The 25,715-nt window shown below is 35.5% G+C and overlaps 1 protein-coding gene and 1 long non-coding RNA gene across 3 annotated transcripts; both read left to right on the top strand.

The window, feature by feature from the left end:
- The first annotated feature begins 1,312 nt into the window (after positions 1-1,312).
- LOC116168942 lies at positions 1,313-18,293 on the top strand. Of its 2 annotated transcripts, none has more exons than XM_031484954.1 (3): positions 1,313-1,450; positions 16,284-16,832; positions 16,945-18,293. In XM_031484954.1, the coding sequence occupies exons 1-3, from the start codon at positions 1,431-1,433 to the stop codon at positions 17,855-17,857; spliced, it is 1,482 nt and encodes a 493-aa protein (XP_031340814.1). In that variant the 5' UTR covers positions 1,313-1,430; the 3' UTR covers positions 17,858-18,293. The 2 variants fall into 2 exon arrangements, with proteins under 2 accessions (XP_031340814.1, XP_031340816.1); XM_031484956.1 differs by lacking the exon at positions 1,313-1,450 and adding an exon at positions 1,794-2,229.
- A 2,006-nt stretch (positions 18,294-20,299) lies between these two features.
- On the top strand, positions 20,300-24,944 carry LOC116169782. Its single transcript, XR_004145072.1, has 4 exons — positions 20,300-20,361; positions 21,735-22,253; positions 22,306-22,416; positions 24,849-24,944. It is a non-coding gene; the product is annotated as an uncharacterized LOC116169782 (long non-coding RNA).
- Positions 24,945-25,715: the final 771 nt, after the last annotated feature.

Below are 25,715 nucleotides of genomic sequence, written 5' to 3'. Positions count from 1 at the left end.
TTTCGGTAATTCGGAGGGGGAATCACAATGAGATAGTTGGCGACGCACCCCCTCCAACCCCCTGCGCCCCGGCCACCCCAACTTTTAAATCTTAAATAGTGACCCCCCATGTGTGATACGTCGTTGGAAAGCTCTGAAAAAATGGTTTCCAACCATACCAAATAGCATTACATTTAGGTTAGTAATTATCGTGCAAATCAAAAAATAAACTAATATGATACATTTGAAATCTGTCGTATTTAAAACGCAACCGGCGAACATAGACGAACTAAGACAGAGAATAATTCAAGAATGTCGAAATATTGCAAAACCAACATTTGAAAAGGTTCGACAAGAGTTTAGAATAGATTATAACTGGCGATCAAAAATGAGTTGCTGTCGAGTCGGCTTTGGAAGTTCAAGTTAAATACGATTTTCCATGTAAACAAAAATTTCAAAGAGCGACTAATTTATATATAGTCACTGAAAATGATTCAATCTTGGTGCATAAATAACGGAGCATCGGAAGTTAACAGTTTTCACATTTTCATGCACAAAGGTGACACGTATTTCTGATTATTCCTTTGTGGTGTATGGTAATACCATTTTAATTAAAATTTACCATAAACGAGATGAATAAAACTACGGCGAAGTATGGACCAACTTTTGAGTATAATCATTGGATAAAGACATTCGTATTCAATGCGTATAATTGTGTGGCGTTGACCATTCTTTCAATACGTACATCAAATTATGAAACAAATATTTTGTGGGGCCTTTACGTCAAATTACATCTCCATTACCAACAAAATTTCACTTTATGGTTATACAGTTTTCAACTGATATCACGATTTCGGCAATTCCTTGAACGAGTCCTCCGATTATGCCCAGCCAACGCTGTTCCATTAGGGGCTGTGAAGGTTTACGTTTTATGATCGTTGTCGAGGGTTTAAAGTCGGATAAATGGGGGAATTGCAATTCGTTTTTTTTTCTAAAGCATCAGGAAGGTTTGCATATTTTTGCATGTTTACGACTTAATAGTTATTACTAACTTCACATTAAATATGCAAATCTATTGGTGGAATCAGCGATTGGTATGGTTCTGTAAGTACATACATCGGTTTATACAAGAGATGCGTTTCTACGATTCGCCATCATTTTTTGATTAATAAATGATTATTATTTTGCGAGAAAACTAAGTTTATTATATATTAACCACCATTTCCCCAGCTGAACCGCCCTCATTACACTATTAAAGTTTGATGACACTTATTATGGAATAGGTGGTAATTGTACACTTTCCGCAAATATTTACATTCATTTTAGCGATTAACAACTTCTTTTTTTCAGTTTTATGGTATGTCGATGCTCTGGTCTTCGTTTAATCTCGATCCTTTCCGCCTCTTTTTCTTCCCTTCATAAAGAAGAGGGTGAAGGAAATCAGGATTGAAATGCCACATTGTAATTGCCTGTAAGTAATCGTATTTGCATCACAAAAATACATCAGCCGATTTATTCAGGGTGCGAAAATAGATTTTCCCACTTTGCATACGGAAACGGTTACCCACACATTTAGACGTACATACGTAATACGTCCACAAACGCTGAAACCGCCAACGGCCCATTAAGGCGTCCGAAATTATTCTGAGTATTTGCACAGTCTGAGAAAAGTACAAATTAAAAATGAATAGGTAAAAAGAAAGGTGTTTTAAGACGTCATTTAGGTATAAAGAAATTTTCGGGATAAAATGTAATTACATCACGTGCGTCTTGACGCCGGCGCCGTTCAATGATAAACGCAGGCGCTCTACGTACAGGCGTCGTTAGTAGTGGTCCATACCCACTTAGAGGTACTCGAGATGTTCTTCATTAATTATAAGAAAAAGCAAAGAAATAAAAAACGTTAATAAGCACATCGCAGACAAACCAACCGCAACGCACAAATAAACATAATGAATTTTAATACGACTATACGTAAAAATTTTAGGTTAGAAAAAATCATGTAACATGCAAAATAATTACAAAATTCCGTTATCGACGTGTAGATTTCGCAAATAATCGTTTTTTTCGGAGCGCGAACTAGGACCGTGCAGACAGTTCGCTCATGATTGCGTACGGGTTTAATATTCATCCATTCAGACATTTTTTTTGAGAGATGTGTACACATTTTGTAAATGTACCAAATTCATAACGACGTGATGTTCGTTAATTGTCGAAGAATGTTTCCAGTTACCTTTAAGGAAATGCCGGGTAAGTAGTCTAAAAATATTCACCCCGTAAAGACTTTCCACGATTAATAATTTATGTTGAAATTGGATTCTATGAATAGATTTGCGAACTGAGAAAACTTCCGAACGTACATAATGTGACTTTTTTCTCCCTTAGCTCAAATTTATAGAGAAATAATAAAGAAAGTGGAGGACTCGGTATAAATTTTGGTGCGACCTGTAGCGCCGGTCGAATGGAATATTTGGCCGTTCTGGGTAAAAACGAACACGCGAAAAATTGCGATTGAAGCGATTTCCATCAAGGTCATATGCGAAAGTGTTGATAAACACTGCCCCAAAGTTAAACAGTTAATTCCGAGTGTCTATTTTTGGAAAAGCTCGCGTAGAATTCCAGGTCAAATACTAGCTGCACCCTTACGAATTTACGTTGCCCATGACTGAACTGAATAATTGCGAAATTATACTGATAGGTATTTTAATAGGGGGTTTAAGTGTTGTAATAAGGGGTTCGTTAGCGAAATCGAAAGTGCGAATTTGAATATTTGCCTTTGCAATGCTAGGCTTTCACAATAAAGTCGGAGTATGGGAGGAAATCAATCTGATTTCTGCCTTATGACAGTGAATGGCGCCGGATTAACGTTTTCAGTGGATGCATTATAAAAGAAATGTTAAAATTTGTATCATTTAATAACTATCTTCAGATCTACTTTGTTTTTAATTTAATTCGCTCTTTCAAATTATAAATGTGGGGTATTCAGGACCATTGTCTAAATGTTTGGTTTAAGTATGATGTTAGCTTTTTTCTCCTGAAAAACAAGCTAGAGTATTCCTTATCCGCCCGGTGGATAATCGGACGAATTGGATCACAAATTATAATCCCCACCATGAGTGTTACGATGTATTAACTGTGAATTTAAGAAGCGAGGCTGTTGAGAAAGCATTAACATTCTTTACATAAGTACCCTATGGCGATGTGCATCTGGTACTTCTGGCTTCTTTCGTTGTTAAGATTATCACTTACGAGCAGTTGCCATTTGATCTCTCTGTATTGCTAGTTAAAGGGAAAACACATCTTGTGATCCAATTTTAATAATGAACTGCCTAACATACATTAGATTTGTCAAAGATTGTAGGAAAGAACTCATTCCAGGCCACTGAATGTTGGCTCCCAAGAAAACTCCCCTCGTTTCCAAAAAAATTTTCTGCGATACTCGCCCTTAAATATTCGCTTAAAGAAACCATCAGCTACGGAAAATTCCTTCCTTCTCACGAAAGAGAAAGTACCCATATTTTCCCTTAAGGGAAATATTCAATTGGAGGTGTGAGGGTTAATACGAATTGTTGATTTTTAAAAATGATGGTAATACTACCCCATGTAAAGGGACGGTTACGCCTTTTGTCCTAAATGCAAGGAAAGGCCTAATCTCGACTGAATTTGAGATTTGTGGGCAATGAAAATTACTGCAATTGGTTACACAACAAAAATGGTCAGAATTTCTCAAAATATACCATAACGCTATTGTATACTCTGAATGTAAGTAGAAAATTCTCAAACAGTTTTCAATAAAACAAGCAAAAAGGTTTTCGCCCTAAGGCGAGTATCTTCAGCGCATTTTCCATGCATTGATCAGCACTTCCCAAAAGGGCATAGCTATGTGCGCTATGTTTTCCTTTACTAGAAGCATCTGTGATTTAAAATTTCAAAAAGATATCTCGATACACAAGACAATTGATCTCGCAATCCTGCGAATGCGCGCATGAATCTGATGTTTACAATATGCGATACGTGTGCTTTTACTGAAAGCATCTTTGTTTAAAATTTCAACGAAATATCTCCATAAATATGAAAGTTGGCATTGTGCATGCGCACATATGATTTTTATTGTATGCGGTTAATCGTCAAGATTTTTCTTGGCTGAGCTCCGAGAGCTATAAGCTATCTAATTCAAAAAGAACTTACTAAATATATTGAAAACTGTAGGAGAAGGGACGGACGAACGGCCAGGCAGACGGCCGAACAGAGAAAGTGGCTGCATTAGCGCACAGTGCTAATTTTGAATTTCATGCAATTGGGTTCATAACTAACGGAGATGGCAAAAGCGTCTTCCTTATTTTTTGGCCTACATTGCCAATTCACTAACTCCGATCTACAAATTTCATAAAGAAATCCACCTGCAAAATTTAATCGTAATCTGTCCATTCATTTTCGAGATATCGGACAGATACTGAATGCTCGAAGGAATAATTCAGTCTTTGATGCAATGTTTTAAAACCAAATCGAGGGTTAGACTTACACGTTCAATAATGAGGAATAAACTACCTAGTTCTTTGTTACTGCCTTAATAATGCCAGTTACTGCATATTTATGCTCAGTTAATGTTTATTAATTTTATTTACTGCTTAATTTTTGTACACCAAATTGCTGCAGTAGATGACCCTTCGGCCATATTTTAGATTTTTCAAAGATTGTAGGTAAAAAACTGACTTCAGCAAATCTGATCTAGCCCCTTGAATGTTCGCCCCCAAGGAAACTCGCATTGTCTCCAAAATTTTTTTCCGGAAATCGCGCCCTCAAATATTCGCTCAAACAATTCAGCTAAGGAAAATTTCTTCCTTGCACCCCTATTTTACCTTAAATGATAATTTCGACTCTGATGTGAATGCTCACACGAATTTCTGAAACTTTTTTGAAAATGGTAAAACTACCCCATGTAAAGAAACGGTTGCGCCTTTTGTCATAAACGAAAGGAAACGCCCGATCTCGACTGCATTTGGGATTTGCGTTTCCAAATGAAAATTACCAATTCAGAGGCAGGTTTAGAAATGCAACTGGAATTCTTGGTTAGACAACAAAAATGGTCATAATTTCTCAAAATGTACTATAATGGACTAATGGACACATGGACTAATTTTTGGCTTGGTTTGAAATTCGAAAGCTTAATTTTTTAGAAGGATAATTAAATTTCTCTATATAAAAAGAAGAGAAGAAGTAGAAATTAAACGAAATTTTTCCAACGTACAACAAATTATAAAATTAGTAATTATCGTTGAACCATAAAAAACCTGTTAATTTATCACAAGAAATTTGACGTGTTCCCAAGTGGTTTATACAATCTTTTTTTAACTATAACTGAGAATGTCTAGGTATTCAGTTTAGAATGTTAAAGTAGTTTTGATTTTAATTTGTTACCAAAGTCATTAAAAATGATACTATTACATATTGTAATCAGCAAATACAGGGCTACTCAAAACCATAAAAATATACAGGGTGTCATATTAAAGTTCTTGAAAATGCATTTTGTTGGATACTCCCTGTATATTGAACACAATCAGATACTACATTTTTGAAACGTTTTTTTGTGTTCCCAAAATTAATGAAAAGCAGTGGGGGGGGGGGGGCATTACTCCGAATTCCGATACAACATAGATGTATTTTCATTAACTTGATGGAAGTCAAAATTAGGTTAGATCTTGTTAGAGAATTGAATAAGTTTTCAAACGAATTATCAACCAACCCCATGTCATCTTGGTGTTTTTCAAAGGGGTGGCGACCCTGTACCAAAGGGAATGAGAAGCAAGATTTGAAAATGAAGTCTAACTTAGACTGCCTTTAATAGAAATTTGACGTGTTCGGACGTTTTTCGGACACCCGCTTATTAGAAGGTGCAAACTTTAGCAAAAATACTCTGTATTTGTGTTAACAATTAACGTGCAAGTGCCGTATGTAATATTATCATACACTATACTGTTGTCGTACAGCATAGAAAGCAAAAACCATAACTTTACAATTCGCTTTCTCAAAGAAATATGTACAAATCGTGGGCAAAGATTGCTTTATGCACGAGGAAAGATTATTGTTTTACGAGTTGAAGAACCTTCCAGATCAATCTTGTGAACTGCTACCACTGGGGATGTCTGCAGTCCTTTTCACGTATGGCAAGCGATGGTGGCCATAGAAAGGCTTCGCCATACATTATTACATTTAGATTTATGTTTTTCTACGAAAACTCTTGGGTTATAGGTGTTTAAGTTTCCCACCTAGCTTTATGCTTGGCTCCATTGACAGCTTCTCTAAGTGACTCCAAGGGCCTTTATATTGTGAGATTTTTTTATCATAATAAAAGAACTTAAGCTTCAACTGCTTGTTTTGACGAGTGAAATCACTTTCCTCGCAATGTTTCTTGCGTCTTAGAAGGATTCATCATCAAGGAGGTTATGGGGATGAGGATTTCGACATTCTGAGTTGTTCAACGTGCTTTGAGTAAGCTGGTGGGGATAGGACGCGATGATTTTTTAGTTGGTAAACTTAATGGATAACATTGTAACAGACACCTAAAGTATAGGTCCGTATAGTCTGTTATAGTCTATTTTTTTGGGCTAAACCACGCGGCAATAGTTGCCTCTCCAACTAAACACTCTTTCTAAACCTTAGTTAGACCATATGGAAGTTGCAATCTTTTTGGTTTGGCCCTCACTTTCCCATATATTCATCAAGAGATGTATACTATATCTTCACCTTCAAGGATCGGATATAAACTGCAGCCATTCGGACCTCATTCCTTAAAACTTGTTCGTTTTCCGTTCGTTTTAAACTGGCAATAGTATATTATTTACTCTATGGCGGTAGTCAGTAACATTTGAAACAAATCGGCGAATAAGAGAACAGAGAAAATACTCATACAAATTTATAATTTCCCCTTGGACTTCAGGAATTACAATTTAATTAAAAGTGAGTGGGTATTCTCCTTGGCCAATTTCCGTAACTCTATGGTAGTAGGTAGTGAAAATGCGAAGACAATTCGAATTAACATTTTTCGGAAACAGCGGAATGTTCGCGCATACCTATAGCTACTTCAGTCGTGTAAATAACTAAAAATATCCACAGTTTTTATTCAAATTTTCATTAACGCGCACATGCTAGAGATCTGGATAATTTAACTTAGCTCGTAGCAAATACGCTTCACAAACATTTTTACAGTTTCACGTGGGACACATGTTTATGAGGATTATGACTCGTTGTCCGTTGAGCATGATTCCCTTAGGAAGTGGCTCTTATTTTCCGTTTTCGCAGCATTTCTCAAGAGGGGTGTGCCACTTGTACAATACTCAAATTGTGTAATCTGGTAATTAAAAAATTGTATCGATAATTTTTTGTAGATGCAGTTTTTAGTCGTTTTATACTTATTTATAATCTAGTTTATAAATCTCTATACTTTTGGTCATGTTTAGTAGATCCTTTATCTCGCATTTATCACTCCACTATAAATACCGAGCTCAATACTACTAGTACCTATTCAGAAACTCAATTAGAAATATTCCATAAATCTTCTGTAGACACCTTTAAATTCATATAAATTAATATTACATGAATGCCTTCCACGAACTCTCGCGAATGGGTCTAAAGAGAACAGTTATGACAGTCTCTGAAATCAAGCTAGAAATTCTTCCTTGAACTTTCTTAAAATCCTTTTTCGAAATATTTTTAGAAACCGTTCTAAACATTCATTACTTTTAAAAACAAACCTTCAAAATGAGAAATTCGTATTGAGATCCTTCTTAAAAGCTCATTGCGAAATGCGATTTATGGAAATCTATTGCGAAACATGTTCCTAGATGTCTTTATAGAAACTTATTTAACAAACTTTCGAAGTTTTTTGAGAAATAGTAATATAAATGTTTATACAAAAGTCCTCAGGAATCTTTAGCAGTTATTATAAGTATTACAAATCTTTTTTTTACATAGTGATGAAATTATCGGACTTTTTTAAACGAAAAATCGTATGGAAAGTGGTACTTTTTTAACGATGCATTTCCATGGAGTTTAGTCCTGCCTATGAACAGCATCCACTTTTGAGTGACAGTAAATCGCGAATGTCAATCAAATTATTCAATTGTGGGCTCGATTGTGGGTTATTATGGATCGCCCTCATTAATCAAACTGCAAATTCATGAAAAAAAGTATCACTTTCAAAACTAGTTGCACAAATAACTATTGGAAGCCTATTAAAGGTTTTTCGAGGAAATGATTTTGAAATCTTATTTCGAAATTAATCTTCTTCTAAACCGTTTTCAAAATTTTATGTTAGCAATCATTTTATAAACACTCTTAGGATAGGTATCGTAAATCCGAGAAGCCTCTCTAGAAATTGTTTCGAACATATTTCTAAAAATATTCCTGAAAAAAATCTTCTTAGAGATCTTCTTGTAACTTTTAGAAATTTACATTCAATTCTTTTTAAAAACTTCTGAAGTCTGAGAAATGTCCTTAGTGTCTTTACTAGGAGCCCTTTAAGATCCTTCGGAGCCTTCTGGATAGTTTTAGATATTTTAAAGTCTTTATTAGCCCAGTTCTGATGCTGAATTTTAGAAAACCTCTAAATGATCTTCAATTATAAAAATCTTGCTAGAGCTTTCCTTAGGAATCTCTTTGAAATGCTTTATAAACATTTGTTCGCTATTTATATTGTATATGTATATTACTAAAATGGTCATTCATTACAATGGTCCACGTCCATATTTCCCAAATAATCAGTCGACAACACAGAGTATGAATTATATCTCAGCAAATTTCTATGTTTCATGTAAATTGTATATGTAAACACATTAAAGGCGTTGTCATTTGACATAATGCTGCTATAATCCAGTGCTTTGGAGAAAAAGATACACTTTTTGATCCAGGAGAAAGAGTGTCTTATTTTGTTACCGATGTCAAAATTGTTAACCCTTTGAAGATAATTTTAGTGGTCCATTTGTCTACCACCTGGAAAAATTATTACCACTGCTCTGGCGTCAGTATTAAGGTATTGCGTACGAAATATAAATACAGTTAGAAATAATGTGCAGGATTAAATGTAAAAAAATGCGCCTTTACGCTAAAACCGTTTGGATATGTAGCAGAATATAGAGCCTTCCACCACGAATTTGGAGATGCGGCACAATATTAATCGACGCCTTAAGTAAAACAGCGGTTGGAGAATTCCATTTTTAGTTACCTACCCACCTACTTCTATAATTGTGACGGTTTTCCTTCTCTTCGTATGCGAACTTTCTAAGATCAATAAAGAAGAGCGTTAAAGAGATACGAGTTATACACTCTCGGGGAAGTTTATAAAATTCTGATCGATGTGAAGGTTGTGCCTAGTAAAAATACATTTTTCACTTTCCCCTCTCCCACAACCTTAGATACACATAATAAAGCATCTCCTCCAAAGATTGGACGTGACAAAACAATTTGGAAATTAGGTGGATCAGTTGAGGGGAGTTTTAAACTTTATACTGCGCCGTCTTTATCAGCGAAAATCTAGGATCGCGATTTTACGGGACGAGCAGTTAGGGATTCTCACGGGACTCGTTAGGAATCTGCACACTTTTATTTTCGCTCAAGTTCATTAAAAGTTTTCAACTTGTAAATTTTCATTCAAATATCGGATGAATTTACTTAACAAAATTGCAACACGCAATTCTACATTGTTACAAGTTGATTTTCCCAAACGAACATTTCTGTTTCTTTGTCTATTTCATGGGTAAGGTGACAATCTCCTTTGTTGATTTGCTATCACTTAATTCTGCAGCATTTCTCGTAGGTTACCGTGGTTACGTGTTAAATCTCGGTAACGTCGGTCTTTAGTAGAATATCTCGCCAGCTGCAGAAGAAAAGTAGCTGCTAATAATAATAATAATAATTTATCAGCATGTTATTGTGCAAGGCACTTACATTTGTATTTTGGTAACACTTTTGAGCGATTTTGAAAACTTCTCCGGAGGATAAAAGTTGCTTTTGTTGAAAGAAACTTTGGACGCTCTTTACAACTTCATTGAAACCAGCGCCAGCTTCAGGTTCAAGAAATTTCATCACAATTAAGGTATGGATCGCAAAAAATGAAATCTTTTATAACGTCTAATCAAAAGTTGCTAATGTGATAGTCGAAAGTGGACAGTTTTTTTTTAGAAAAATGTTGCAATGAAGATCATTCACAGCAGTCGAACAACCAAACACTGCAACTGTACCGTTTTTTAAAAAAAAGTTTCCTTTTGATTACATGAAAATTTTGAGATGAACTCGATCGGACCTACCCTCACTTTTTAAATCGATTCATTTCGAACAGAATAAAAATAAGTATTTAAAACAATTAAAAAATTTAGTACAATTGGTATTTTTTTATTTTTTATTTTTTAGTTTTTTTGAGTTTTTTGGAATCGGTTGAATCTTTTTTTTTCATTATCATCCCTGGTGTGCTATAGTTTTGAAAATACCATTTAGTATTCTGTCTGTTTAGATTAAAATATACAGGGTGTTCCATTAGAAAAAATGAGGTTAGGCCCGATAACTTTTCTGTTGACCTCGTAAACTTACTTTGTAAATGGTGGATTATGAAACATTATTTGTAATAAACACATTTCCGATAACTTAATAAACAAATAAATTATAGGCTTTTATCTAAAAGTAAAAAAATGCAACTTTTGCTCATAAGTCAAAAACAAAAGACAGTTGGGTTTTCAATATCGAGTTTATCTCAAAACATACATGGAGACTGTGAGGTCAATTTATTTCTATTACTTATACCAGCGTTTCCCAACCGGTGGTTCGCGAACCCCAGGGGTTCGCGGGCGCTTTCCAAGGGGTTCGCAGAACAAAAAACCATAATGGCGGAATTAATTTACTTAAGCTAAATTTAGATATTTCAATCGTATAGCCCCAGTCCTAATGAGTAAATCCATTAAAATCGTTTGCGCATGATTACAGCATTCAATGCGAGTGTAAACGAATGAAAAACGCGCTACAATGTATTTCTTTCACTTCTCAACTCAGTGCTAGGTTCATTTAACTTCATGACAGTTTTAACTTTTAACGTTAAAGGGAAAGTGATTAAGAAAACCACTTCAAAGGCAAACTATGGAACAGTGGCTGAAGACAGGGAGTATTATTAGGACCGATAGACAAAGTAAGGAGATACATGAGGATAGTAGTGACATGAAAACAAAGAAGAGAAAGTATGACAATGTTAATGTTAAATATGAACAAGAATAAGTTGGGGGTTCGCCAGAAAAAAAAATCTAAAGGGGGGTTCGTTGTTAGTAAAAGGTTGGGAACCACTGACTTATACTAACATCAAATTTGGCCACCCTATACAGAGCAAATAATTTATACACAAATGTTAAATTGTCCCATTTTAATAGGTGACATAATTCCGAATACCAAGCACCTTTCTCCTTTTTTCTTTTTCATGCTGTATTGCGTCATATTAAGAAATTTTCAAGAGCGAGCAAAGTGGGTTCCAAGTTCTCTCTTGCCCCCCTCTGACTACGGCCCTGCATGAGTGCTTACTATTAGAAATGATGCATTTTAGTCTTTGACGACATCTTTTACTGCTATGTCCTAATTTTATACACGAAAAGCTTTTATTACTTAAAATATGTTGTTTTTCCGGCAGTACCATTTTCCGAGCTTGAATCATGACTAGCATTTTCTTTTTCGCAAAAAAATCATTTTGCAAGAGTGTTTACAGAAAATAGACTAGACCCGCTTCAACAGTTAAATTAATGTTTTCATCATTTCGCACCTCAGACCTTATAAAACACATTAATGTTCCACCAGCATTACCCGAAAACTGAGATGACCGTTGCCAAGTTCTTAAGAAATATTCTGGCCAACAAGATTCCACTAAAGGGTATACTAGAGCATGTATCAGTTGTCACTTCAAGAGTACTTAATGCCCTTAATACGGTCATATAAATTAGGGAGGGCGATATTTTGATTCGGAAAAAATGCTTAGACTGTCATTCGTGGGAGGAAAGCTATTTAACAATTTAGTAGCACGAGGACCTGAAGACATTGCCTGAATCAAATATTAAAATTTATCTTTATAGTGAGTTTATTGTCTTCATGTATCTTATGCAATTGACTCAAAAATGACAACCAATTCTCGTACGTATATCCCCATTAGTAGGTAGCTTGATTCTACGAAAGATCCCTTTGGTACTACCTGTTTAACTACGAAAGCTTTGAGCTTAGTTAGTATAAACTACAGGAGAAGATACTAGTTCTTCACATTGAAGATTCAGGGTCCGTGAAGTGAGCTGACCATGAAAAGCACAAACAACGGATTTAGGTTTAATCGTTTGTGCTTCGTTTGTGCTCGTTTGTGCCGTATAAAGTAAGTCAGCAAAACCAACCATCCAAAAATTATGGACAATTCAAAATGGTCAGCTGACTTCACGCACGAAATTAAAGCACAAACGACGGGTTTAATTGCAATCGTTTGTGCTTCGTTTGTGCTCGTTTGTGCCGTATAACAAAAGTCAGCAAAACCAACCATACACACAATTTTTTAACAATTGTGTCCTTAATCTTGAGTATTTTAATTAAATTTCAATGTGTATATCTGTCAGTTTGAGTAACCATCCATCTTCAATAAATACTCCACCTTCCACTGTCAAAATTGTTGCATTATTAAGGATAATAATAAAAAAAATAATAATAATAATTTATTTCCAACAGCAAAGCCTATTACAGGAAATTTCAAAGGATAAACAAAATGAAAATAGAAACTTATAATCCTCAGCCTCCTCAGCTTTATAGTTTTTTATTGTTGTCCGTGGTGTACGGGTACTTTGGACATTAAGGATGGACGCTATTGGTTTTCTTAAAGCTGGTTCAACAGGAACAACAGTTATCGGACTTCGAGTGAAGCGGAAACAGGAAAAACTGCGGGTTCAATATAATAGAAATCAACATACTTCATTCCCTAGGTTATACTTATATCGAGTTCGGACTTTCGCTAGATTATTCCCTATGCCTCTTAGAAGTGTAATAATTCAATATTAGAACAAAATGTACCCAAAATTATTCTTTACACATGAATGTGGAGTTAAAAAAGCTTTCAAACGCATTATCGTGGTGCTGAAAGAGTACATCACGTGCACATTTGATAACCGCATGTGTGTGATTCAAAGATGTTAAATTATTTTTCTGATGCCACATGGATTTTGATCAAAACATGTGAAAATGGTTATTCTTATCATGTACCAAGATCATTGGAAACAAAATTAATAGCATTATCTCAATGGCCAACACATGAATTTGATGTAAAAATTCTAAAATTTAATTTTTATTTTTGCAATTCCATTCTAGTTGACTCGTCGATTCTAGTCGACGCCAGCTTTTACAGTTTTTCTTCTCACCACTAAACTTGCATGGTATTCGTTCAGAAGTTTTGAAATAAGTAGTGCGATAACGTTCATTCTTATATTTCAATATTATTAGATCGGTAATTATTTTCTTAATAGTGTTATCATTGTGATCATCATAATCACGCTACCTCGTTTTATTATACGTAATATAATATGATAACATTTATTTAATAACGAAGATTTTAAAATCAATTAACGTGTACATCTTGTAGGTATGTATATCTACTACATAAAAAAAAATAACCTGAGAGTCGGAAACGTTTCGTTAGGGTCCCTATACTCTATTCGAATTAATTTTTTTTTCAAATGTTTGTAATAGTGCTTCCGCCTTCTAGTTTTGTATAATAGCCCTTGAACAAATTTGAAAATAAAAAAGTAATTGAATATAACTTCAACAATGCATTCTAATTAATAACCGCTGTTTAATATACAATAAGGCGGACCTTTAAAAACTTTTTTTTTATTAAAGAGATCAAAAAAATAAAAAATACTGTTTCTTTAAATATCAAATGGCTGATTTTTAAAGTAACCCACCAGACCAACAACCCCCTTATGCACAACCCATACTGACCTAAGAATCTGACAAAACAATACTCAATTTCTGATCGTCTTTGGAAAGGTCGCCACATCTTGGAAAACGTACAATGCCTGAGTATTATTTTTTTTAACTAAGAAAGATATCAAATGAACTGATAAATGTGGTTGCTGTAAAGGCTACGGAGAATCCTAATAACGTTTTTTTAAATAATTTTAATTGTTTGTTCCACACTCTAAGCTATTTTGAAAAATAAAGAAACGTGTAAACAAAATATCGAAAACGAGGTCCTGGGTATGACTAGGTATAGTATGTGCAAAACCAAATTTGGAAACTGGCGCTACATTTGCTTTTATTCCAAGTGGCTATGTATAAAATTTCATTTAAATACCTCCATAAATAAGAAAGTTTGCAATTCGGTTTGTAAATGGTCGAGATGCGCAAAGGGCACTGTGAATGCTGATCGATTAGGCTCAACTTTTGGAATTGCGTTTTATATGGCTAAAGCCATGCGCATATTGAATTTCATGCAAGTCTTCTTTATTTTTTTTACCTACATTGACAATTCACGAACTCCGATTCTACAAATCTGTTATTGAGGAAATCGAAAGTGTACTTTTGTACTTTTCGTAAGCGCCACCTTAAGTCGGAAATCGTTAACATCTTTTCTTTATAAAGTTTTCCATATTTTTTTGAATTTATTTCTTTATTATAGGAGTGTAGTGTAGGTAATAAGAAATCAAACTTGGCGTTATGATTATATTTTCTAAAGCTACCGATTTCGGCCTATGGCCATCATCAGGGTGTGGTAAAATGTTTTATAGATTTATAATATAAGTACCGTCAAATAGTTAAAGCTAATAAGTTGAAACAATAGTGGTAAAATTTTGGCATATCTAATGTAGTAAAAGTCTGAAATGAAAAGATTAATATATATGACTAGCAGTAAATTGTGACTATATATTAAATAAGTTTAAAAATTTAAACAATTTTAGCAGTATTGTTTCAACTTATTAACTTTAACTATTTGACGGTACGTATATTATAAATCTCTATCAGAATCGTAATAATTAGAACATTTTAGCACAGCCTTTGGAAAATATAAGCATAACCCCAATACTTCTTATTACCTACACTTCTATAAATCGTTAACACTATTTAATGGAAAAGCAAAATATTGTTTTGTTTTGTAAAATATTAGCATTACATGATATGTGTAAATATGAATGTATTTTATCATAAAACTTTACATACAGTTACATATTATGTACAATTACTTAGACACGTTAAACAAGTAAGTCTTTACACTATGGTTAAATCTACAGCTGTTTGAATTCGTGCATCTTATGTTAGGTGTTCTGCAATTTTGTGCATGCATTATATCTATAATTGTGTAGGTATTGCAGGTTCTCTTAAAGACTTATTATATCGGACATACCGGCAAAAACTAAACTCAAACAATTGAACCTGAAGCCCCCGTTTGCGCTTTCATTTTCGTCCGTGAAGTCAGCTGACCATTTTGAATTGCCCATAATTTTTGTATGGTTGGTTTTGCTGACTTTTGTTATACGGCACAAACGAGCACAAACGAAGCACAAACGATTGCAATTAAACCCATCGTTTGTGCTTTAATTTCGTGCGTGAAGTCAGCTGACCATTTTGAATTGCCCATAATTTTTGTATGTGTGGTTTTGCTGACTTTTGTTATACGGCACAAACGAGCACAAACGAAGCACAAACGATTAAACTTAAATCCGTTGTTTGTGCTTTTCATGGCCAGCTCACTTCACGGACTCGAAGATTCAAGCTCTTAAAAGTAACTCATACTTCACATGCTATTTCCGTATCTAACTGATCTTCTGTAATGCCAGAATCCAACATCCAGTCTGAATTAATTGCCATGTGGTAGAGGTTCAGCTTTTTCACGAAATAGCTCTAAAGTGGAACGAATGGTATTAATGTCTGGTGATTCTACTTCTATCATCCCAGTCATTTCCGATCCTTGTGAACGCCCTACGTACCGCTGAACGGGACTTCGTTAAAAATCATCCCCGGATCCTATCACGGTCGCCAATGTTAAAAATAGATTTTCGAAGTTCAAACCCTCTGCTTTAATTAATAACGATATTAATTGGAATGATAGGATTTTATTATTCAGAATATGACTGTCAGACTTATTTTTCACTTGATAATAATTATAAATCATGGACCATTTACAACAGAGAGTCTGGTCCGAATCCGGATTTGGGCATGGATATTTGGAAATGGTTAACTGAAATCCGTCCACAAAGCAAAATAAAGAAAATAAAAAATGTTTCGGATGGAATGCACTAATGTCCATATTCTTACAGGTGTGTCGAAGTCGTAATGTCGACGGGGCACAACGCCTCGCTTGGAGTGGCTAACAGTAGCGTAGAGCCCTCAACAACATCACCACTTTCAACAACAATCAGCGATCGCGAACAGATCAAGATCGATTTTTATGACACGTACGACGCAATGACGGGAATACGAATCGCAGCAACGCTGGGCGGATTTTTTGGTCTGATGGTGATATTGGTCGTTTATAAATCAAAATCGAAAACGGAAAAGGCGCTGGAAGATCCGAAACTGGCAGCGGCGGCCGTGGCCGAGGCCGAAGAGGAGGAGCAGCGACAAATCCAAGCGGTCATCGAAGCGACTGTACTGCACGATATGAACTCGAGAGGTGCCAGAAGGTCCTTGGACATCACGAATTCGCCGGCCGCCGGATGGTTGCGTAACGCGAGAAGATATTCGGCGATCGGTTACAGTGGCCTGACGGAACCGCCCATATACACACCTTCGCGCCTTCCTTGTTTTATAGACGAAGATTCTCCACCAGATGAAGACGAATTGGAAGATCTATCCACATTTAATAGGTTCTCTTTATACTTATTTTGCGTTCGCCCATAACACTAGATGCAAAAGTCTAGTGGATGGACAACACACCACTTGTGTCGAACCATAATCTTGAATGATTGATTTTTTCAGATATTTAGATGTACCACGAAGATCCAGCAACATAACGTGTTCATCTTCAGATAGTTCGTATTTAGAGCGAAGAGGTTCGTCGGTCATTTTAGGTCTTCCTGCGGTTCCAGCGCACAAAACAAGTCAGTGTAGACGCCAATCTTCACCTCTTCCAGAACAGTACGACTTTTACTATCCAATTGATATCAGGGTAATTCAGCCGACACCGGGCGGTTCTCCGTGCGGAAGTGAAAGGGCGCTTTACGACCATGTTCAAATTAAAAATCCCGAGGCGAGACGAGCGCCGCTCGCGTCGATTAGTAGTTGCAATAGTTCTCTCGTCGCGGACTATCCGGATTTGGAAATGCGTTCGTTAGACTCGGATTCGGTGTTCCACGAGGATGAGTGTCCAGACACGGAGGATGAAGTGGACCCGTTTTCTACCGATAGTGAAGCTAGCGACGGTGTCGAATACGCTTGGTGCAGACGCGATTCGAAACGAAGCCTCAAGCGTAGTAGAAAATCGAGCTTTAAAAATCGAAGGGTAAGCATCCCTTGTATCAGCGAGAATATTCCTGTTATTAGTGAGCATAGTGACTATGAGATCAAACCATCGACAAGTCATTTTGCAAGTAACGGTGATGACTTTGCTGTTAATGAGTTTAGAATAAGTGTTAGCGAACATGATTTAAATTGTAGCGAAAAAACGCCCTTTATCAGAGAAAGAGGCCCGAGTGTAGGTAGCAATTTGTTAACTCCATCGGACAGACCTCCTTATCCTCTTCCATCCGATAAGTCCCTAGATTCCCTGACATTAATTGGTAGCGGTTACGGGTCCACTGTCACGTTACCGACTTTACCCTTAGCAGAACGTACGTCGTCATCAAGTACATTAAAGAAAGAAGGCTCGTGGTCTCAAGAAACTTTATTTTAAAAATTAATGTTGGTTGCTACTGTTAATATTTAAAACATATCGTGTTAAAAATATTTTTCTACAACTGACAATCGCTCTGGTATTGATTTTCCTGTTTCCATTGTGCTTACATATGTATACCTTCATATTCCTGGTGATATGTGCACACCACTTTAATTTAGTAATTGAAAGCATGCTTATTGTTATGTGTATCTACTATTTGTTTGTGTCACAAATAATATCTACTGTTCTGCAAGTATAAGTCAAAATGGCCATTAATCCTAATTCAAACTGTTGCATTAGATTTATTACGTTTGAAACCATTTTTTCGGGGGTAAAGTGCGACGAGTACCTATGCCTTTAACATTTATAGAATCTGTTATCACATACTTTACGTTGCAGTTGAACAAAGAATGTTGTATATTTAAATGCAATAAATGTTTATTTGTTAGTGTAATGTATATCTCTTCAGTTTCAGCTTGGTCTTTACTGAAGCTACGACCAAGAGGGTTCGTGGTTTCACTCCTGGTTAGTGTCGGCGTTGTTTATGGGTTGGGTTGCACTCACTTAACAATAAAAATAAAATCTTTGTAGTTGCATACCTAACCGCAAGGTGGTATCCTATCCGACTGCTGTGGTCACTTACTAATATCTTCCCCACTAACTGCCTTTTCACAATAATTATAAGTCCTGTTAATCGACGAAACCGTTCAGTTTGTAAGTGGAACAGCATAATCTTCTAGTTGCCTGAGAAATCAACAGATCTGAACGGCATTAGAACAGTTCTTGAATTCCCTTGAAACCCATAAAAACTAACTTTTAAAAACTCATAAAAATGCCCTCCCCTAATTGCCCAAAAATATGGCGTACTTTTTGTTGACTGTCTGGAAGAACGCTCTTAAAATCTTTGCGGTGTCTTAGGGACGCCACAAAAAACAAAGTAAAGCAAAAACTGGATGCGTTTCTGAGGACTAATTACGACTCCGAAATATGTTCAAAGACCCAAACATTTTTTAAGATCTATATAATTTTTAAAGCCTCGTCTTTTTACACTCCAAAGCGTATTTAAGACCCAAAAACCAATTAATAGAAAACTAGTCTCTTGAAACTTTTAGAAACTCATCGAATACCCACATTAATCGTCAAGATTTCTCTTGGTTGAGGTGCCAAAGCTATTAGCTACCGAATGCAAAAAGAACTAACTACATATTGAAAACTGTAGAAGTAGTTAAGACCTCGGACGGACAGACGGACGTAGAAAGTGACCATAAAAGCGCCTTCCAACACGAGTTGGAATATGCGCTAAAAAATACATGTTGTCAATTAATGTCACGCAGAATGCAGATATTTCAGGAGGTGGTAGCACTTGTCAAAATAAGAAAAAAATGCAAACATGTGCGTGGTCTAAAGGACACCATTTTTTTATACAGGGTGGCAAAGTTTCAATTTTGCTCTCGTATTTTGCGTTTTCTCTCTCATGTTCTGGGATAATTGTTTCAAATTTGGTAGATCAATTATTTTTTAGAATCTCTACAATAAAGTATTCAAATAGTGGGTCGCAATATATAGGTTGTTGCATTTTCTTTGTCACCCGGTATAACGAAAACGACGGCTTTTAGGCCATGCATATATTTGAATTTTTTATTATTTTGACGAGTATTATGTTTATCATCACCCAAAGAAGAACTGATTAAATTTTCAGTGAGCTAGAAGCTCCTTTGCTATATTTGTTACAGTCACACGGACGGACAGGAGCTCCTGAGTCACTGAAAGATTAATCTGTTTTCCTTGGGCGATGAAAAACATAATACCATTGAATAAGTAATCTTACTTATTCAACGATAATACTGACATCCAAAAGGATGCCTCAGAAGTGATTTTTCCTACACTTTTTACTTGTTTTAAAGAAATTCGAAAATGTATTTAGTAATCAAACTTTTACCAGTGAATCGATGCTACAATTAAGTAACAATATACAATACACCACTCTACCCTACCGTACATTTTCACGATAAGGCATAATAAAGTAGTCAACTGACCTAGAAGATTCCCCCTATTTAGCTACGCGCCTAATAAAATATCTGCCGCAGTGCCCATCCGTAAAGCCACTAACGTTCTTCTAAATATGTATTTCGTAAAAATTATCAGGGGTTTGTCTACCTATTGCTGAAAACAGAATTGGAAAATTCGAAACCGTTCGCGAGTTATCATGTACACAGACGGGCGGACAGAAAGTCAAAAATTAACGAACGAGTTTTGTCGCTTGTTAATAATGTGCATTTTTTAATGCGTGCGGTAGAAGGAAACAATATTTTGTTTATAAAATTGTAGTTCAGGTAATCAAACTTTACTCCTTAGTATTTGCAGGTATGATTAATAGCAATACGTAACAGTCCAGTCCGGTTGACCCTCAATTATGTTATCTATTGTAGGTAATATTACAATTCCACGTTAGTTGTTAGAAGGATACGAAAGTGTGTGCATCTACAAGTGCCCTCTATTTTCTAGAAAGAGCTTGAGTATAGGTGAGCTTTTTAATTATTCATAAATTAGGTACTTACTAATCAGATGTAACTCCAAATTAACCATTAAACTATTCAACTCTGGTTTAATATCGTAATTTTCTGGAAACTCTGCAACTATTTAAGGGTAGTTAAAAGGAACAACTGGATACATCCCGGGTACAGATTTTTTTTCATGTTAATCCGAAATTTATGGCCGCATTTGCCGTAAAATGTATGTAAAACTTAACTTTCGGCAAAATGTTAGAATAATGCTTTTTGGCGACATATCGGCTTTGAAAATAATTTAGGAGGAAATTATTTACAATTTTGCCTTAGGGAAATTTCCTCCGGGCCTACTTTTTAAATATTGATACCTCAATTTGAAGTTCTGACTAATGACAATTATATAATCACTCAGATGATTTATATGTACCTATACCTATACAGTATAAGGGGATATGCACTTCCCAAGAAGTACTCACTATACAAAAACTAAAGGCAGGATGCATAGGAAACAATTTTGATTTTGAACTGTTTACTACGAAACAATTTCCGAACTAAAATTGCTCTTTTGGGCTTCGCAGGTATGAATACTTACTGTAATTTAAGTATAGGGGGAAACGAGTATCTGTGAGGGAGAAGTACTCTCGGAAGTACTTATTTAGGAAATGCAACTAAAAAAATACTGTGAACTTACTGATCGATTCATTTCCTGCCCTTTTGGTGTAGAGACATTTGGAGCTTGGGGTCCGTCAGCTAAGTCATTTTTTAAGGATACATGACGGAAAATTTTTGAAAAATCTAAACAGAGTCGTTCAACTGAATTTCTTAAACAACGTATAAGTCTGGAAATTCAGTGAGAGGTATTGTATTTCCTCTATGGCGAAAGGTAATGCGATATCTGTTCTAGCAACAATTCCATACCAAAAATGTTTTAACGAAGTTTTTTATATTTTACATTGAATTTCTTTTATTTTGTTAATCTTGCATTTAATTGTTATAATCTAGTTAAATACTAAAATAATGAGGTGCAGCTGGTTCACAATGGTCGATTTATTAAAGTAGCCAGTAGCATTGCATTTATAACTATCATAAATTCAATGCCAGTAGGTACGTTTAGCAAGTCTTATGTCGTTATAAAGGGAAAAATTTGTCCTAGTGAAAATGATTCAACCTGGGAAACTAAATGAATGAAAATGGAAATAAAAAGTAGAATGGTGTTCCTGATTTGGCACGGAAAATACGTTATGCGATTAAAAAACTGAATAATATTTTAACACTTTTCACTAGATGTAGTTTCCTCATTGAAGATAATTCCTTTTCCTTTGCCATCTTTCCTCTTGACATCTCCGTTAGTTATGAACCGAATTGCATGGAACTCAAAATAAGCATAGTTTTAGCAATGGACGCTAGTCAAATAGTGACTCTAGTACAACGAGCTCTCGCTCAGAGTGAATGTATTCGTTGGAATGATAGCCCGGTACACAGGTACCTTGCTCAATGAGTGGACCACGTGGCTAAGGAAAGTCGCAGGTTCTGCTTAAGTATATTTTTGATGAAATTTCTCGTAAGTTCCAGATCTTCCTTGTAATCTACAGTTGGTGAAGAAAAAATGTCCAAGTCACTGGGAGAGTCCTCGAATGGATGCAGTTTTGGCGTTTTTTGACCACTACAATATTAATCGAGAACATTTCTTGAAATCCATTCGGACAGGGAATTCAATAATCGTGAGGTTATGGAAAACGTTTTTTTGAGAAAAGTTTCTTGTGCAAATGGAGACACCAATTGTTGTGAGTGCCTGGTCATTTGTGCCCCTTGGAACTCAACGGATCCTTAAGCAATTTCAATGGGACATACACTCACACATTACAGTACCCACCTAGCGGACCAAACACGTGGAGACCAAAGAAATGGTAATAAAATAATATTGCCTTATCGGAGTTTAAACTTTTCACTTTTTTCAAGTTATTTCTCTCAACCCCTACGCAATCAGTCCACCACAAAGGGATTGATTATTGGGTGTCCCTTGGATGGTGTGTCATCAGCTTATTACATGTGGGAAACTTGAACGGTAAGGTAGGTCACATTTTTGTACATGTGTTACATTTGAGCGGTAATGAACACTTTATGAATGGTGAATTAATATTGCTGTTTTTTATTTTCCAAGTTTCTTCTGAATTGAAACTCGGAAAATATAAAATTACCACCTGTTCTCTTAAAAACGCGTATCTGTCCTTAGTATTTGTATGAGGATTAGTTATTGTGATAAATCCATGGCAACTAGCATGAAAGATTTGGCCAAAGTGGCATGGAAATTTCAAGAAGAAGGCGTTGTTTACCAAAGTTGACTGAAATTTTTAATTACCTACTTAAGGGTAGGAGTAAAATTAGTTTTCTATTTATTTATTTTTTAATTATGTTATCAGTTCTCTATTGGTTTCACACTATCTGATCCTTAATTTTGTTTAGGATATATCCCAAAGTAGTTCACATTTTTTCAGTTTCAAAACGGCATTTTGTAAAGCATCAAAATACGCAACTTTTCCAAATTTAAACTTACCTACCTATCTCTTATACAGTTTCCGAGATTGGCCCATGGTGGCCCTCGGTGGCGCGACAAGATTTCAAAATTGTTTAGAGAAAAACTCCAAATTTTTGCACGACATATCCAAAAAGTTCGGAAAGTTTTTAACAAGATATGCTATTTTCGAATAAATGTGCGCAGCTTGAACCTTTATAAAAATTTTACCTAAATTCACCATGAAACCTTCAGTTTCATGCCTACTTTATGTCAGGAAATTTTAGTTTCCGTCGTTTTATTTGGATTTGGCTATACAAATTGGAAATTTTGACGAAAACAATCCAAAACATTTGGAAAATTTGTCCCTGGGGAAACACCCTTTAAATTTTTTGTTGGCCTCCATAATTTAGTGAAAATATCAATTGAATGTAATGGATACACCGTCGAGATTTATCACACCTAGTGTGGCGTTAAAATTTATAAGGGGATGTTGAACTTACAGTTACTTAGGAATGGAGAAGTTTCCATTTCTTGTTGTTATATATTAGTTTTGAAAATGTAAGTAAATAAAAACGTTCGGTATGTCTGTGTGTTTGGAACCACGGCATGTCTACAATGGATACAGGTTTTTGAATTCTTTTTTCTGTCAGTACATCTCCCTCGTAGATGAACGAAATCCGAAAATCCGGACTCTCGGACACATTTGCCTATCACTTTACTATAGTGTACTTACATGTAACCATTTTTAACCGGATTTTTTTTGCGGTACTTACCACCTACATTCAATGACCGTGTTTCGTGAAGAAATTACTAATAATGTAACCGATCAAATCAAATAAGGAAACCATAAAAATCACAGTCCTCACAAATCTTTATTTAATTATATAATTTTTGAAAAGAGGATGAGATTACTTTTATGTTCACCCAAAGTGAAATATTTCCACCAGCTTTAATTCTTGGTTTTAGGGATGATCTACACGTAAGAACTTTCATTTTAACCTTTCTATATTTGAAGAACTCGTTCAGTCTAAGCTTACGATTTTTCTAAAATTCAATATTATTCCTCCTTAAACGTTAATCTCTTATATATAAATTAAACGAACTGCAATATATGTGTAATGTACGTAGGTTACTGCATGTACATAATACGCACAGTTTGGTACATAACCAATTTTTGATCGCCAAACACAACCTTTTTTTTATTCAATTTTAAAGTTTGCTGTTAATGATCCATTAGAAGAAGATATCATATTTACTTTTACTAGCTTATGTAATTTTTTAGTTTTTCGACCCAACAAGAAGTCGTACGAAATGTAAAAGCGTACATATTTTCTGTTGCTTGACATAGAAAAGGTTTGGAAGCAGACATTTTTTCTCTGATGTTAGGCATGAGAATTTTATAATTGAACGAAGAGACCTGGGGGCGTTAAATTTGTGGACAAGCTTTGCTTAATAGGCCATTTTTTAAGAATGTGTGCAACTTTAATTAAAAAGGGTGATAAGTGTACGCTTCAAGTAGGGATTACGCAGGCAAGGATGTGTCATTCTTTTAGGTAACATTAGAAATATTTCCCATTTCATATTCAGATACTATATGAGTGTTCATTCAAGGCTAAAGGTTAGCGACTGATAGGTGACGAAACAGTGCAATTAGAGTGGACTGTTATACCTAAAGCCGCATTTTAGATTTATTACTTCGTCGACCGTATCGAACGCTGCATCGCGGTTGTCTTTATTAATATTTTCAATTACTGAACCATTATTTCGGTGAGTATCTTTCAATTTTTCTCTTATATCGGTGGAAAACAATTTCCTACTAACTTTTCATTCTGGAATCGTCTCAATGGTCTTAATTCCAACGAAATAGAAGGTTAAGTTAGAATTATTAGCGAGCTCCTAGCGAGTTCATAATTTTGCAATGTCTGTCCGTCTGTCGGTTAGCACGATCTCTGAAAACGAAAGGACCGATTACGATGACATTTTGCAGGTGGATTCTTTATCATATCTGGAGATCGGAGTTTAAGGATTTAACGACATTATGAGGTCGGCATTTTAATCTCTTCGATTACACAGTATTATGAAGACTCTGATTGAGACAGGCGAGTGCAATACGACGAGCTCTCGCTCAGGGTGAATTGCGAAGCTGTATTCGTTGGAATGTTGGAATGATGGCCCGCTGCATACCTTGCTCAATGAGTGGACCACGTGGCTAAGGAAAGTCGCAGGTTCTGCCTAAGTATATGTTTGATGAAATTTCTCGTAGGTTCAAGATCTTCCTTGTAATCTACAGTTTCTTGTGCAAATGGAGACAACAATTACTGATTTTACTTGTGAGTGCCTGGTGATTTGTACCCCTTCGCACTCAACTCAATTTCAATGGGATATACACTCACACGTTACAGTACAGTACCCACCTAACGGACCCCTTTTCCTTGAGCTAATGAAGTCCAAACACGAGGAGACCAAAGAAATGGTAATAAAATAATATTGCCTTATCGGAGTTTAAACTTTTCACTTTTTTCAAGTTATTTATCTCAACCCCTACGCAATCTGTCCACTACAAAGGGATTGAATATTGGGTGTCCCTTGGAAGGTGTGTCATCAGCTGTGGGAGTGGAACCATCACAGTTGAAACTTGAACAGTAAGGTAGGTACACATTCTTGTACATGTGTTACTTTAGAGCGGTAATAATCACTTTATGAACGGCGAATTAACATTGCTGTTTTTTATTTTCCAACTTCCTTCCTAAATGAAACTCAGAAAATATAAAATTCCCACTTGCTCTCTTAAAAACGCGTGTAGTAAGTATTTGTATGAGTATTCATTATTGTGTTACCGTTAAATCTATTCCAA

The sequence above is a fragment of the Photinus pyralis genome, unplaced genomic scaffold, assembly GCF_008802855.1.
Source record: "Photinus pyralis isolate 1611_PpyrPB1 unplaced genomic scaffold, Ppyr1.3 Ppyr1.4_LG4, whole genome shotgun sequence".
Taxonomy (NCBI): Eukaryota; Metazoa; Arthropoda; class Insecta; order Coleoptera; family Lampyridae; genus Photinus; species Photinus pyralis.
This window is presented reverse-complemented; position numbering and strand designations above follow the sequence as displayed.

Coding starts and splice junctions, on each gene's coding strand:
- LOC116168942 (XM_031484954.1), top strand. CDS start 1,431: ATGCCACATTGTAATTGCCT. Junction 1,451..16,283: donor ATGCCACATTGTAATTGCCT/GTAAGTAATCGT, acceptor ATATTCTTACAG/GTGTGTCGAAGTCGTAATGT. Junction 16,833..16,944: donor GATCTATCCACATTTAATAG/GTTCTCTTTATA, acceptor TGATTTTTTCAG/ATATTTAGATGTACCACGAA.